Source organism: Eleginops maclovinus, chromosome 21 (assembly GCF_036324505.1).
Source record: "Eleginops maclovinus isolate JMC-PN-2008 ecotype Puerto Natales chromosome 21, JC_Emac_rtc_rv5, whole genome shotgun sequence".
Classification (NCBI taxonomy): domain Eukaryota; kingdom Metazoa; phylum Chordata; class Actinopteri; order Perciformes; family Eleginopidae; genus Eleginops; species Eleginops maclovinus.
The window spans coordinates 16,289,237-16,305,896 of NC_086369.1; the positions used below are offsets into that span (position 1 = coordinate 16,289,237).

General features: G+C 44.8%; 1 protein-coding gene across 1 annotated transcript; it reads left to right on the forward strand.

Annotated features, from left to right (window-relative positions):
- Nucleotides 1-176: 176 nt before the first annotated feature.
- Nucleotides 177-16,561, forward strand: trpa1b (transient receptor potential cation channel, subfamily A, member 1b). The gene is made up of 28 exons (XM_063912862.1): nucleotides 177-325; nucleotides 2,265-2,396; nucleotides 3,214-3,376; nucleotides 3,511-3,686; nucleotides 4,705-4,812; nucleotides 4,897-5,005; nucleotides 5,490-5,635; nucleotides 6,137-6,273; nucleotides 7,152-7,200; nucleotides 8,628-8,727; nucleotides 9,310-9,410; nucleotides 9,866-10,041; nucleotides 10,916-11,080; nucleotides 11,233-11,347; nucleotides 11,429-11,595; nucleotides 11,668-11,758; nucleotides 11,840-11,899; nucleotides 11,979-12,074; nucleotides 12,523-12,593; nucleotides 12,665-12,821; nucleotides 12,897-12,986; nucleotides 14,097-14,266; nucleotides 14,340-14,469; nucleotides 14,686-14,868; nucleotides 14,947-15,015; nucleotides 15,204-15,305; nucleotides 15,379-15,497; nucleotides 15,814-16,561. The coding sequence occupies exons 2-28, from the start codon at nucleotides 2,301-2,303 to the stop codon at nucleotides 16,025-16,027; spliced, it is 3,360 nt and encodes a 1,119-aa protein (XP_063768932.1). The 5' UTR covers nucleotides 177-325; nucleotides 2,265-2,300; the 3' UTR covers nucleotides 16,028-16,561.
- Nucleotides 16,562-16,660: the final 99 nt, after the last annotated feature.

Sequence of the window (16,660 nt, forward strand, 5' to 3'; positions counted from 1 at the left end):
GCCATTAAAAAAAATGTGGGAAGAAAAAGGATTGAAGAAAAATAAAGCGATTAAAAGACACTGAACTCTGAGACTAAATGGGATGTTTTTTCACATTTCCCCCTCCTAACTACAGTGTCAGGTTTCCAGACACATTAAGTAAACTGAGTGAGAGCAGAGAGCTGCAGCTCGGCTCTCCTCACTCTCTGTGGAGACATCAGAGAGTCGTGTGGTCACAGGGGGCAGCGTCCTGCCTTCATCAGGAGCTTCCTCACTACACTATTTAAAGCCCGACGTCAGCAGGAGGAGAACATCTGACTGCTGCTCCTCTCCAGCATCACACACAGTGAGTACTCCAACTTCCCTCTCACACAGGGAACTTTACTGCGCATTCTCAAACAGCTTCAATCACTGAATGGTCATTTTAGGGGTGTTTTAGGATGCTGTGAAGTGTTTTAAATGTAGAAAATGCATTAAAGTTAAGACTTTTTTATTTAAAATGCAAATGAAACTTGATAAATATGTTGTAGTTTGAGTCAGGTATGGAGCAGAGAGACCCAACAGGTGTCCACATTTAGTCAACCTATTAAATATGTTCTTTTACTTTGAAATCATTGATCATTTTCCAAGTTGTATAATCACTTCTATGCTCCGTAGTCACTATCTAATGTGAAATTTGACATGTGATTGTAATTATTTTGCAGCAAAAATCTTTTTTTAATTAAAATCCATAAATTATTCAACTCTTTAAATGCAAAGTCTTTTTTTATGAGCATGGCAGTTTATTCCATAGTGTAAGTGTGACTCATACTCCTGTAGGGTTAGATATAATCACAGTAAGACAAATGCCTCGCACATACGTCTCCATTAAATGTGATTATATTAGTTTTCCAGCTCTGGTAAATGTGTTTACCAGTGGCCATTAGCAGCCTTTCCTGCTCGCTGATGAGAGGCTCGGTTACAGACACACAATGACACGTATTTACCAGCGCTGATGGGAAGTGATGGGAGGAGAACAAGGCTGCATGGTGTGGGTTTTACTGTAACAGGAAGTCCTCCGAGGAGACGACTGGAGCCGTGATGTTTGGTGAGGACGGTGGGAAAGAAGTGCTGAAATATTGATGGATCATAATAGAAAACATGAGGTGTCTTATTACAGAGGCAGGTGGAATCTCATAATTGTCCCCTGAAGCCACGAGTGGATGTTAGAGAAAGACTTCAGTTACTGTTCAGTTACTAATCTGCAGCGCAGCCCGAGGAGGTCAGAATTCAATATTGATTTTCCATCGGAAAGAGATTCTGATATTCTCTTAGAAACGTTGCACGGTGAACAAAGAACAGAAAAGCTCTGGATGAACTGATGCCGTTAACAGCAAGACTTGTTAAATGTCAAAGACAAAATCATTTCTGGAGTCTCTTGAAATCTTGAGTTTAGCAGCCGAGAGACGCCAAACCTTCACACAATTCATGCATGGAAGCCTCCACCTTTATTTAACCCTAACCCATCTATCCAGTCACATGCTAACTACTTTCCAACACATGCATTTCCACTACAACATATAGAGTAGAAGACTTTAGATTTGCACAAACGAGAAGCACACCTGCACAAAAGTGAGACTGTGTTTGGGAGTTTGTTAACAGATGTTTTTATATAGATTTTGTTGTTAAACTTTGTCCAGCTTAAACCAAGACTTCAATGACAACCCTATCCCTAAGAATTAAAGGTAACATGAGGTAACAAATGGTCCTTTTGAGGGTGAAGGAAAGGAGCATTAGCCCATCCATCCAGGTGAACTGACCCGTGCAGGAGTGCTTTAATATCTGAACGCAGGTGTCAGTCTTCACTGTAAATCAAAGGCAACCAAACATAATTTCCCACAAAATGACTTCCACCAACAAAGGCTGAAACCTCTGTGACCCTGCACACCGCTGCGTAAGGTTGGAATTCAATGAGAATTCTCCGGAGTAATTTGCCCACCCAAAATGCCATTTGTTGTTTGGCCTTTTGAAGTGACGATACAATTACAACGCTCCCGCTCAATCTCCCTCGCCCAGGATCACTCAAGGACACCTGGGACCAAAATCTACCCGGCCGCCCCCAAGCTGAGAACAACATAATTGCTTTCTGGATCTGAATGCCCTTCCGGGTAAAGACAAAGTCACCGTGCTCGTATCCCCTCATGGAGAGAGAAGCCCACTCAGTGGCGTCACACTCCCCCAGCATGCTTCATACTCCCTGATATTAAAGCTGTTGTGCATCCATGTGTGTGTGTGGTTTTGTCTAGACTCCCTTCATGCCTCCGCTGAGTCTCCGCTGAGCGATGAACTTCGGCAGAGACCTGACTCGACAGACCAGTTGTTACACGTATGTGATTGAGGACGAAGATCAAGCCATGGCCCCTCTCGATGTATTCGAGGTGAGGATGACGGCCAACAAAGTGTATTCATTTCTTAATATTCAACAAATATGTTCGCGCAATCATCGTAAAAACTGATCAAAAACGGTCACACTCATGCTTCAAAAGCAGGTATAAAGGACTAATGCCGCCACATTAAACGTTGTCATTGCAGGAGCTGTACTGGTAAACATGTTTATGGAATATGCACGTATGTCTGACACAATTTGACCACTAAATGCATCAATGTGCATACAGACTGATGGCTCAAAGGATGCATGACTAGAAGACAATTTCACTGATTCACTCAGCAAGACACGTGCTAATGGTTATTGTGCATGCTAACTCTTCAGTGCCACAAACAACATTCTGAACAGCAAACTAAAGAGGACCCAGATTCTCTCTCTAAGTATTACACAGCATAAGTAGTGTTTATGTAACCCCCCCCTCAGTAATCCCGACCCTGTGTAACCTTAACAGAAGCCCTCATGAAGACAAACCTCCTGACGTCTCTTCTGTTGTGTAAGTTCATTTGAACTGGGCTGGAACATGGGTTACCCTTTCCATGGCGCCCGGGTCTATAGCGGCCATTTGTTATCCAAAAGGAAATACGAACATTTGACTAAACAGAATCCTTTATCACCTGTCATGGTGAATAATAACCAGGGTTGAGAAACGCCACCAAAAATCTAATTAAAAAACATCATAATTAAATTACTGCAACAGAGACTTACATCTGTCGTTTCCTGTTGGATTAATTCTCACTTTGAGGAAATCAGAGCCGGGCTAATGGAGATCCCTCTCCGTTGATTGCATTACGTCTTTGGTTGCGGTGCAGTTGGCTGAGAAGGGTGACCTGGCCCTGCTGGAGAACCTGGTGAGGAAGAGCCCTGAGGTCCTGAGTGAGACAGATGAATGTGGAGCAAGTCCTCTTCATCACGCCGCCGCGGGGGACCACATCCCCCTCATCCACTTCATCACCACTGTCATCGAGGCGCAGGGTGAGCTCGCCGCACCATCCATCACACACTCAGGTGGAAATATGTGTGTGTGTGTGTGTGTGAATCACCATAACACTGTGGTGTCTCTCTTAATTTCCCACATTGAACAACAGAGACTGTGTTGTTTTTGCCAGGTCTGAACAGCTGTGATGAGCATGGGAACGTGCCGCTGCACTGGGCCGTGGAGAGGAACCGGACGGACAGCTGCAGGGCACTTATGGACCTGGGGGCCGACCCCAACATCCTCAACATGGCCCTGCTGTCCCCGCTGCACCTGGCCGTCAGCCTGGGACACAACGACCTGGTGGAGGTGAGGGACAACGGACAAAATAACCTCTGTATCCACTGGGTTTGGTTCGGACACTTTGGGTATTTTAGGTTGAGTGTGCTACTGCTTCTTACAGCTAATCATCATAATGTATCTTCTATATTCTATTTATTGACACACAGTCTCCAAATGGTGCTACTGAATGACTTTACAAGCCAAGCTTTAGATGCACTAACAGACCCAGTGTTGTAACAGGAAGCCGAACGTATCACTACATATGTTGCTTCATCTCAAATGAATAAAAGGCACCGCCTGCTCAGTATCTGCTGCCATAAAGTCAGACTACTGAGGAGCTTCTTTCCTCCCATTCTCCACCTTTTAAATAGATTTTGTCTCTTAAGCAACGCAAACAATCAGTGCAGCTGCAGAACATGTGTAGGCATTGCTCTGTTTAGGTAAAGGTTGTGGTTAGGGTTGAAAAAAGATTGTTTTTACTTGAGATACACAAGATACGTAACGTTTCCCTCCGGACACGCACAGCTGTCCTGTTTGTCAACATCCTCCCCATGCACACTGTGTCACCTGACTGTCCTGCACATCCTGGTTCATGATTGCCTGGCTTGTATGTGAGGGACGGTGCATCACTGTAAGTACAAACACTGAATCATTGCATCACAACTGACAATAAATAACTGATCCTTGAGAGCAGACAGTCATGTTATCACAACACAAGAACCTGTCCCTCCTGTCCCTCCTGTCCCTCCTCTCCCTCCTGTCGCTCCTCGCCCTCCTGTCCCTCCTGTCCCTCCTCTCCCTCCTGTCCCTCCTGTCCCTCCTCTCCCTCCTCTCCCTCCTGTCGCTCCTCTCCCTCCTGTCCCTCCTGTCCCTCCTGTCGCTCCTGTCCCTCCTGTCCCTCCTGCAGCCGTCCTCTGACAACTTTTTCTGACAAAGTGTCATATTCTCAGAAAGACCTTGTCCCGTCATCCTTCAGCGTCTGGCTGCCGTCCACACCCCAACACATAAAGGACGTTAAATTGTGTATCTGTGTGTCCTCTTGCAGCTGCTGCTGTCCCACAGCGCTACGGACTGCAATCTGCAGGGAGATCTGGGGAACACCCCGCTGATCCTGGCCTGCTCCCTCAATAACTACGAGGCCCTCAACACATTGGTATGTCAGAGAGGAGCCGTCCGTCTGCTCAGGACACATTGCTCTGTCTCTTTCTCTGATCTGTCTCTTGTGTGTCCCTCTCAGATTAAGCATGGAGCGATGCTCTGCAAACAGAACAAGCTCGGCCACTTCCCCGTGCACGCAGCCGCCTTCTCCGGAGCAAAGAAAGCCATGGAGGTGATCCTGAATGCCGGTACGATACCACATCACCCAGAGGAAGTTGTCAAGGCCAAAAGGCTGTAATACAGGACAGAGTTCCCCTCTGCACACAGACCCTGACACCCTGTTTATGCACAGTGGGGGGTCTGCTTGGGATGTTTTCCGTTGTTGGGGGAAAGGTTTAGTCAGAGCACAAAATATTTAGGATATTGAGGAGACTGCTCAGCACTGGTGTTCACATGGACAGTCCCTCACAAGAAAAGCTCAGTAATGAAGCCGGAGGAGGAGGCTTTGAGACACAGAGTTGCCTCAGAAAGTCAGGGGTTGAAGGAATGTTTTAATTCAATGAAATTCTAAATGAATGAGGCCTGTATTTCTAATTCTCAGTCTTTCCTGGGGTACCACTTAAATTACAAACACCCGCCTACCCTAGCTCTAACAACGGAACCTTCATCATGAGCCTCATAAGTATTGAGTGCGTGGTTCGCTATTGAAACAGTTTTAATTTCTGCCGTCAGGCTCGAAGACCGGCCACGACATCACGGCTCACATCAACTACCTGGACAAGTCCAACAGCAGCCCGCTGCACCTGGCCGTACGGGGGGGAAACATCGAGGCCATCACGTTCTGCATCGCTAAGGGGGCCAAAGTGGACCAGCAACAGGTAGTGATCACACATGTGAATCCCTCTGCTGCATGCATCATGTCATGCATGAAGGGCAGACACATGTGGTCATCTGCAGTCCAAACAAATCCACAGCTGGAAGCTGCAGAGCGCTAACAAACACACCCGTCAGTTTGCATGCTGCGTCAGATTTGCATTGTGTTTTCACTAAAGCTCTCATTAGTCCACACCTGGAAAGCTCTGTCAGCCCTGTCGGAGCATGTCCCTCTCATCACGCCCTTCTCGCTGCGATGGTTATGTCTCACTGTGGGTTAGTGGCAGCAGCTGGAGGACAGTAATAGCTTTGGTTGGTTAAATTGATCTGAATTGCTGAGTTGAGCGATCACTGCTCTGTCCCATTAAAGGCTTGTGTTACAGCCTGGGAGAGACTAATATCACACAGGGGAAGTGTTCAAGGTGTGTGTGTAGTGCATGCATACTAATTCCTGTGTGGCTCAGTTGTATCTTTACTGCTTTATGTAATGCGTCCGTGTTGTGCAGCATGACAGGTCCACGCCGCTTCATCTGGCGTGCACGCAGGGAGCCACTGAGGTCGTGAAGCTGATGCTGTCCTCTGTAGCACGAGTGGAAGACACCATCAACCTGACAGACGGGGCGCATCAGACTCCCCTGCACAGGTGGGCCCCCCCTCCTCCTCCGCCTTCATCTCTTCAATGGAACTGTTAGCAGGATTTAAAGAGGCCCTATTCTGCTTTTTGGCAGGTTTTCACTCTCCTGTAGTGCATGTCAATGGTCTGCAGAGGCTAAAATCCCTGTGATCCCTCCAGAAGAACTTTCTCAGGGTGCCTCAGATTCTTATTTTGACTCCTGGAAACCCATGCTCTCCATCCAAATAAAGCAAGAGTCATTTTTGCTCTTTACTGCTGAAAAATGACTATCTTGACAGAGTTGACCTTTAAGGGATTTTAAGGGAGTCCAAAAGAAGGGGAAAGTTTTCCTAATAGTTGTAACTCACAAAAGGATGCTCCAAGTTTAACAGCCAGTCAGAAAAAAAGAGTAAAAGATGCTTCAAAATATCCTCTTTAGTTACCTCACTCGCTGGTTGAGATATACTTTGCATTTCTACAATAAGGGCACATGATTCAGTCAGACTTTTGATAGCTAAGAGCCTTTAAATGTACATCACTGTGTCTGTCTCACTCATGCAGATCAATATCTGCACAATAACACTGTGACAAACAAGATATTAAACCCTGTGGGTAGACAAATGAGCTCTGACTCTGGGACAATACAAATGTTATGAATAATTAATAAAGATATGCGTCCCACATTGATTTTATCTGAAAGCTATTTGTTTAGCAGAGAGTACAGGACTAAACCTGACTGAGACGGCCTGATGCAGATTACATAAAAACTGTACCATCTGCAGAATACAGGTTCATTGACGTGAATCAAAGCAGTCCAGGAGACAGAGCATGTGACTGAGGATTGATGTATCACAGTGGCGAGGCAGATTCAGATCATCCATTTACAACTGCTGTGTTTCCCTTTCCAGGGCCACCATATTCGACCACAAAGACCTGGCGGAGTACCTTATCTCTTTGGTAAATAAAACACACACACACACACACACACACACACACACACACACACACACACACACACACACACACACACACACACAGGACACTCCCAACATCAAATCCAAGGACCGGGTTTTTAATTTCCGGCTTTTAATTGAGAGTAATTGCTTTAAAGGCAAGAGAGTAAACGCTCCCATTCTGCAAATGAAAGGACTCGTCTCGATCTGTTTCTCATACAGAGATTTGGTCATTCTGCCATTTGCACTTTTTAAAAAATACCTCTTGACTTGGTAAAGGTTATCCCAGTGCTCATCCACCTTCTGCTGCTCTTCATCGGAGCACTTGAACAGATCTGTGTTGCTAGGTAGAAGCTGCTCAGGTCCTGTTTATCTCCTCATTCAGTGAGCAAACACTGCAGCAGGGAATAAAAGCAATGCACACAGAGCTTATCTTTGGGATCATGAGATTGATCACTTGGCAACAAAGATGAGATTTTAATTGGTTTTTGAAAAACAAACAAATTAAGCCATGACAGATGTAACATATATCTATGTAGCACCCATGGTGTCTCCACATTAAGCTTTACTTTTAAATGCTGCTAAGCTTTGACCAGCTCTAGCTAGGAAGGCAAACCTGACCCTAACAGAAGCAACCCAGTGAAACAGAGACTGACTGAACACACAAGACTTAAATACTAACCAGTTTGAAGAGGCGATGAGGTGCAGGTGATGCAGCTGATTGGCCGAAACAGTCTGCAGCAGGAAGGACTAACGAGGCTGATTCAGAGCAGGTGTGTGAGCGGCAGAGGAGGGAAAACACACCACGTATAATCTGTGTGGATTCAGACCAGAGTGAAAATAAATAAAGACATTAAATTCATCTTAAAACAAGGTAATATAGTGTATGCACATACAATCCATTTTCAAAAGGGGCCAGACCTTATTGACTAAAACTGTATTATACTGCTAAACACATTTACTTCAGTCAAACAAACGTAATCTCATCAGAAGTTTGTTTTTTCAGCCCGAAAATCACCACAAAATATCCCTATTTGTGTGAATAAAAGCAGTTCCTAACGTAACATAAATGTCTCTGTCATTGCTGTCCTTTCCTGTGCTGTAAAAAAGTAGGAAACGATTTTTAAAAAGGCCTTTTAGACAACGATCACCACCTTAACAGAAGTCATGAAAATCTTGTTAAATGGTCTTAAATATTTCTACCAACATAAACGTTTTCAGAAACAATATGTATTTGTATTTCACTTCATACACACATCTCACGTTACACCTGCAGAAGCGTTATTTATTCAAGCAGTAATCTGCTTCCTCTTCTTTGTACGGACAGTAGTCTCTCTGATCCAGACCAACAACTACGTTAAATGCTCATCCTGATTCCCCCGTGCTCTCTTTGTTGTCCGATGAATGAACACTGTATTTACCCCCCCGCAGGGTGCAGACCTGAACAGCGTCGACTGTAAAGGGAACTCTCCTCTGCTGCTGGCCGCGAGCTGCGGAGCGTGGAGGACCGTGGTTCTGCTGCTGTCCAGAGGTCAGACACACAGCAGGACTCACAGTGTTGTAATTCTGCACTTAAGTGTTCAAATTAAGACACAGCTTTTGAGACAATAAGGCCCAAGGCACAGAAATAAAGAAGGCCCCGCCTCCTCGAATGGAAAGGACCTGTTTTGTGTCTCTTTGTGTTAATTATGAGTCTTTTTTAAATGTTTCTCCCCTTTTCATGGTCCCTTTGAGTTTTTTTGCATCTTTGCATCTGTTGTGCATCCATTTGCAGTCTTTTGAGTGTCTTTCTGGCCGTCAGGGTTAGGGTAAGGGTCTCTCTTTGAGTGAACATGCAAAGGCCTCTTGTAAATCAGAGGTAGACACACAATCTTTATGGTAGTTCAGCCTCTCTCTCTCAATCTTTTTCAGGTCATTTGAAGTCTTTATTGAGTCACTTAAATTCCTCTTGTAGCTGCTTTGTGTCTCTGTAATCGTTTTGTTGTTTCTATGGTTGTCTCCTTGTTTAAGGGGCCCTTGACACCTTGGTTCAATAATCATCAATAACTGTACTGTACCTCACCCCCCAGCAATGCTCATGCTCTCTGTAAACCCCCAGTGTTTATGTCTTCAGGGGCGAATGTGAACGTGAAGGACCGATGCGGCTGCAACTTCCTTCATCAGGCTATCCTCCAGCCCAAAGGCCTGAAGAACCTCCCTGAAGCGATCCTGCAGGTACGCTCATCAAACGCTGCTCACACAAAGAGCTCGTTAGGAGGGGGTTTAATTACTGAAACGCCCTTCATCAATCTGAGCCTGCACTCAAGGCCGGCTGATGAACTTCATTACACTCTCAGAGGACCCTTAAAACACCAAAAACTTTACCTGAAGAACTTCAGTACGCCTTCAGATATTTGTGAGCTCATTTTTTAAACTACAGGTTGCATGTGTGGTAGAAGTTGTATAACGTGTGCCCATTTTGCTTCATGCATGCTGCAGCATACTTCTGCATTAATTGTGTAAAGGACTACTCTGCTTTAGTTAAGCTGTGCACTTATATTATCAAAAGGTACTTTTTATCTTAACAAGAGAGGCTGACAAAAAGGACACCACTAAACTCTTTGTTTCAGACCCTAGTGTCAGAAAATGACATGTTGTGCATTTGAAATACTCTGCATTTGTGACCTCAGCTGAGCAGTGTGAAGGGGCTGCTGAGCTGCGAGGATAACGACGGCTGCACCCCGCTGCACTACGCCTGCAGGCTGGGGATCCACGACTGTGTGAAGAACATGCTCGGCCTCTCGGGGCAGGTCGGCCTCGCCTGCAAGTCCAAGGACAAGAAGTCCGCTCTGCACTTCGCCGCTCAGTGAGTTTCGATTGGTCCCTGAGGGCGTGACTCCACATATCCTCCGGCTAAAACTATGCTAATCTGACCTGACTCTCACTCAAATTGGCTCCATGTTTGGAGATTTGATCAGAGCAGTTTGAGAAGTGTCCCAGCATGCACTCTGCTCCTTTTAAAGTGCAAGCTACATTATTTAGTGTTGCAGAAAAACAGAACTTCTTAAAAGAGAAGAGCTTTATCATCAAGGAGAAAGTGTAGCCCTCCTTGTGTGTTATGTATTGACCAATGATACCACAGTCATTCATCATAAGCGACAGTTCAGAGGACTTTGACTTACGATCCTTCTCAAGCCAAGACTTTTATCTCTGTTATTGAACAATAGTGGTCAGATGAAAAATGAGCAATGTACTGACATCCGAAACTGCCGTTGTTTTAATCCAGCGAGCAATTCCAGTTCACAAAACCCTTTCCCAGATGAATCGCTGTGACATACCTATTAGGCTTAGCGACCCGAAGGAGAAGCGACAAGAATAGAATTCAATTAGCGAGCACATGTGAGGAAACGAGGGGACATTCAACATTATTACTATAGATTTTTCTATCGTGTAAGTCTATTTCATTAGAGCTGGAGGGCAGATGAAGGCCGCGCTATGATATCATGTAGAGATCCCATTTATTCCCAATGCAGCGACACAAAGTGCTGCTGACCTGCTTAAGAGGTTCAGAGACAAAGAGATATCACAGAGTCACTGCTGTCCGTGTCCTCTGCAGCAGCACAAGTCTCTAACTGTCACACCTACACCGTGTTTCACCTACAGGTTCATGCATTTTAAGAAGTGTCGTTTAGCTCTGCTGCTGGCCTCAGATCAACAACCCTCTCTTCCTCTCCTTTAAGGTACGGGCGCATCAACACGTGTCAGCGGCTACTGGAGACCATCACGGACTCGCGACTGCTGAACGAAGGAGACGAGCGAGGCCTGACTCCGCTGCACCTGGCTTCCAGAGAAGGCCACACCAAGGTGGTGCAGCTGCTTCTGCGCAAAGGAGCCCTCTTTCACAGGTAAAGTGTGCATGCAGAGGAAATAATGCACACACATAAAGACAATGCTAGTACGAACACTGTTATGAGTTATTTTTGCCCCTGCAGACCCTTACTTAACTGTCTCCATGCACTATAGAAGTTGTTCCAGAACTCTCTACTCTTCTTCGCAGTGATTATAAGGACTGGACGTGCCTGCACCACGCCGCTTCTGAAGGATACACGCAGACTATGGACATCCTGCTGTCAGCCAACCTCAAGCTACTGGATAAGATGGATGAGGACGGGGTATGCATCACAGAGGGTTTAGCATTGCTCCAGATGTGTAGGAAAGCCTTCTCACTCCTGTTCTTCCGGTTGCATGCTCAGAACACAGCCCTGCACGTGGCAGCGAGGGCGGGACATGTTGCTGCCGTGCGCCTCCTGCTGGCTCGGGGTGCAGAGATCACCTTGAACAAGAACGACACATCCTTCATGCACGAAGCCCTGCAGAACGGGAGGAAGGACGTGGTGAACGCTGTCATCGACAGCGACAGGTGTGTTACTAATGCAACTGCTGCAGGGTTGGGATCGTAGTCTGGACTTTAAGATGCTTTTTATTCTTGCAGATTGAGTGAGGCTCTGACCCTGTTCACCCCTGGCTCCAACCATCAGTGTCCCATAATGGAAATGATTGAGTTCCTGCCTGAGACCTACAAGGTTTGAGACATGCAGAGAAAGAACTCCATCACCTCTCTTGTTATTAAGCGTGTTTCTAAAGCCACTGTCTCTCTCCCCCAGCACCTGATGGACCGCTGTGTGATAGATTCTGACCACGACCACAACAGTCCTGACTATCATGTAACCCTTCCACATCTTAACATACAGCATACAAAGTATAAAACATGTCCCAGGCCTAACAGCTGTGCATGTGTTGTAGATCAAATACAGTTTCCGGTGGCTCCAGGCGCCCATCAAAGCGCTGAAGCTGTACAAAGACAAGAACCATAAGATCCAGCCGCTAGCTGCACTCAACGTGAGGACCCGGACTTTCCTCATGCTTACGTCTTCCGTTTTCTTCTCCTCCTACGCATGCTTCCCTCTGAAGTCAATACACTCTGGTCCTTTCTATTAGTCTCAAGCAATTTGGGAAACAGCTAACTCTTCAAAACAAAGCCATGCATGACGGATTTATTCACAAACTCTTTGCATTTACTCTGTCAAACCTCTCTCTTTTACTGGAGCTTTCCTCCCATCCACAGAATCACAACCTTTTAGACTTTTCACTCTGCATTCGAGGACTCTCAATCCATCAGTTCGACTTCTCCCTCTTCCTGAGCCTTCTTGCCATAAATCTTCAAATGCAACTTTTTCTCTGAAATGTGCAATAATTATTTGGGGTATTAATATTAAGGAACCACAAACTTGAATTTGAGGCTTTCCCTCTTGTGCTATTGGTTGATTTCCTGTGACTGTCCCTGCAGGTGATGGTGAAGTACAACCGCATCGAGCTCCTCAACCACCCCGTCTGCAAGAAGTACCTCGCCATGAAGTGGTGCGTATCAAAGAAGAAGCATGGATATAAATGCATCATTCACTCTGACCCTGCTCTGTTTGAGTCTGCAGGTTTGCGTACGGCAGCACGGCTCACATCCTCAACATGTTGATGTACCTGATGGGTCTGCTGCCCCTCACTCGCCTCATCGTGATGCAGAGACCGTCCCTGAACACCAGCGAGACCGGGGAGCACCACGTCACCATGGTGCCCACCTCCTTCATCGAGGTAAAGACCGAGAACGTGTTTCCATATGCATTGATGCAACCTGCAGATTTAAACTCTACATCTTTCCTGTCGCAGCAAACCGTGTTCCTGTCCTTTTGCATGATGATGGTGTTTGTCATGAACATCTACTTCATAGGGAAGGAGCTGGTGCAGATATCACAACAGGTACTGCTGCAGGAAGTAAGCTCTCATGAAGCTATGCTCATACATCTGCTGGTCTGTGACACTGAGGACTTTATTTTAAACTCCATGCATGCACTTTGATTGAGAAACATCCTGGTCTTTTCTGGTCATGCAGCAACTCATGAACACGTCTTCTGTCTTAAACATTTCTGAATGTATGCAACAAAAGTGTAAAGCAGTAATCTTAAACTTAGCTCACTAGTGGATTTCTTTATATGTATTTTATTAAATATGATCCTTGGGTAGCTTTTATTTCATTTTAGAGTGTTTCTTTTTCTCCCCCATGAGCACTTTGAGATAACGATGTTTTTAAAGTGTGCTCTACAAATACAGTATATATTGTTGTTGTTGTTGTTGTTGTTGTTGTTGTTGTTGTTGTTGTTGTCATCATTATTATTATTATTAAAAGGAGCTTATTTATTGCATTTCTGGATGTGCACAACTACCCAATTGAAACCAGATTGTAGAAATTAAATGTAAGAGGAATATTCAGATGTATAAAATATAGTCCCTCTCAAAAGTCAGATCACTTTTTCTTTAAAATGTGTCACTCAGGAAGTTGAATTTTATAAGAAATAATGAGAGCTTCATGGCAGTAAGGGATCAAATGAATGCAGATATATGGCCTTCTGTTCTTCAATAGACAGCTGATATCATATGAAGAGTTTAGGAGTGTTTAGGTAACTATAAGTGTTTATAAAATCCACATTTTAACCCGTGTCCTCTGTGGGGGACAGTGGGGCGTCTTCTCATTTTCATCCTGTTTCCAAACTTCAGGAAACACAGCAGTGATTTATCGTTGTTACCTTTCTTAAACGTTAATTAAAATATATAATATGATGTTTATTATGATGAAGAAAGAAGGAAAGGTCTTCGTTACAAGAGACGTTTAGTTTGAAATTGAGAAGGAAAACTGTTCCTTACATCCCAATAACTACAGTTAAGTTTTATGTCTGAGTGTGCATTTCAGTTTGTGTTTGCATGATTATTAAAGTCAAAGGAACATTTGTGTGAGAGCGCACCAGGCATGAATGAAATGTGAAATATCTGCAGATTCTTTGGCATTAAATCATCTTTCTGTGTCACTGGAAGCGCTGGAATTACTTCAAGGATTACTCCAACCAGAGCGACTGGTTCTCCGCCGTGCTCTCGCTCCTCTTCATCGTCCCCACCATGCTGAACGTGGAGGGCTCTCTGCACTGGCAGGCTGGTGCTCTGGCCGTGTTGAGCTCCTGGATCGGCTTCCTGCTCTACCTGCAGAGGTGAGGCTCACCTGGATCCCTTCACTTGAACATTTGATGGTGTACAGGCAAAACACTGGTGCTGTCTCTGCAGGTTTGAGGGCGTGGGCATCTACGTGGTGATGTTCTGGGAGATCATGAGGACGCTGATCCGCATCGTGATGATTTTCATATACCTGATGTTTGCGTTTGGATTGGCTTTCCACGCTCTGATGCTCAACCAGGTACAGAAGGAAGAAAAAATACAATTCAGGAAAAGTTCAAGAGCTTTGAAATCTGTTTTGCCATTATCAGTTGTTTAGTTTACAATTAAACGATCCTACAACTAGAAAGAAGGCCATTTTGCAATAAAAAGCACAGGATTTAACCTCCAGGGAGCATGAAGTTAAATAGAAATTATCCTTAGTCTTATATATGTGTTTCCTTCGTCCCGCCCTCAGAGAGAGTTCGAGAGTGTGCCTCTGTCGGTGATCCAGACCTTCGTGATGATGGTTGGGGAGCTGAACTACCAGAACAACTTCCTGGACACGTACCTGAAGAACGAGCTTCCCTTCGGCGTCCTCACCTACGTCATCTTCGTGATCTTTGTTCTGCTCATGCCCATCCTGCTGGTCAACCTGATGGTGAGTCTCTGGATCCTCACAGACTCAAAGCTCATGTTGGGATGTTTTAAACTAAAGACTTGCTATTGTTGTTTGTAGATCGGTTTGGCCGTTGGAGACATTGCAGAAGTGCAACGAAATGCTGCTCTAAAAAGAATAGGCATGCAGGTATGTATGGGAAAGAGCTTCTCTGTTTAATGGTGAAATTTAGGGCCAAAACCTCCTGAAAAAACACCCATGAAAGATGTTTAAGGGGCAACTCTCCATCTCCTCAGGGAAGTTATTCCAGAGAGAGGAGGCATGCAAACAGAGATCATAATCATCTTCTGTCTGACGCTCTGTATTTCTGACCCCAGATTGAGCTGCACACCTCTCTGGAGGACAAGCTACCGTACTGGTTCATGAAGCGGGTCGACAAACCCTCGATCACCGTCTACCCAAACCGCTACTGCTCCAAGGTAACACAGAGACACAGATATTGCTGCTGAGTGTTTTGTGTCCAGCTCCCTGACTTCCTCTTCTTATCTACAGAACCTCCTCTGGAATTTTTTCTCAGGAGATGAGGAGTCACATGATGTGTGGAGTCGCATGCAGATGAAGTCTAAGACCTGCTCCATGCTGGAGAACGAGATCAAGAAGCAGAAGCTCAGGTAGAGTGTTCAGTTAGACAGCAGGAGGGTCTGTCTTCATGCTGAATACTGAGAGGAATTGTTTCCTACTATGAGCTACATGAGGACTGCATCATCTGTGGGGTGTGTTTGACGCATGAGCACCCCCTAGTGGTCACACTGAAGAAAGAAGGGTGGCAGAAAGAAGATTAAGATGCTTTCAATGAGGACATTATTGTCTTTATGGTTCTGATTGTCTGTATTCTTAAGTTTACTTGGGGCTCAACTTACAAAACGTGCAGTTAAACCTGATATTATTGGCTAAAAATAAAGGAGATGTCACTGTTCTCCTCCCCAGGATGAAGGAGGTGTCCAGCCTGATGGAGAAGCAGCACACCCTGCTGAAGCTCATCATCCAGAAGATGGAGATTACCACAGAGGAGAGCGAGGAAGACGGGCCGGCCACTGTGCGGGGAAACATGTGGCCGAGAGTGACACAGGCCAGACCCCACGCACGAGGCATGTCCCGCTGGGTCCCGCTGATGAAGGCCCTCGAGTGCAAAAAGACCTGAGACATAAAACGAGTTTACAACGTGAATCATCACTCTGCAGAAGTATAAAGGGCCTTATTATGTGGCTATGTTATTCATCATATCAAAAGATAGTTGTAGATAAATAATGTTGCTCAATAGTAAGCTTTTAAGTGTCTTAAATGTGTGGCTGCAGACTGTAGCATGATGTTTAATAACTGTATGTGTTTTAATTAGACTTCAAAAGTGAGCTAAAGACAGGATGGGTGTCATTCCTTTCTACATGTATTCATGCATTATAAATACTGATAAACAAATACATACAATGAGTGTAAATGGTGTGAAAAATGTGTGTTTTTTTGTACTAAATTACATGAAAAATGTACCAATTTTTGCCAGAGAGATATACTGACAGATAATAACTGGACCCATTTAAAGCATTGAAATGAGTTAAAATGTACCAAAATTAAGTAACATTACACTTTTTAATGAGCTTTTACATTGAGTTCTCTAATAAACAATATGTATTGTGCATCATGTGTAACCTGTGAGGATTATATAAAATATATGAACTGATTTCAGGACTCTTCGTATATTTTTTGGCAAATCTCAAGATGGTTTAATGCATGACACGATACCAGAAATACTTCCTAATCGTCACTGTTCCTTCAGGTT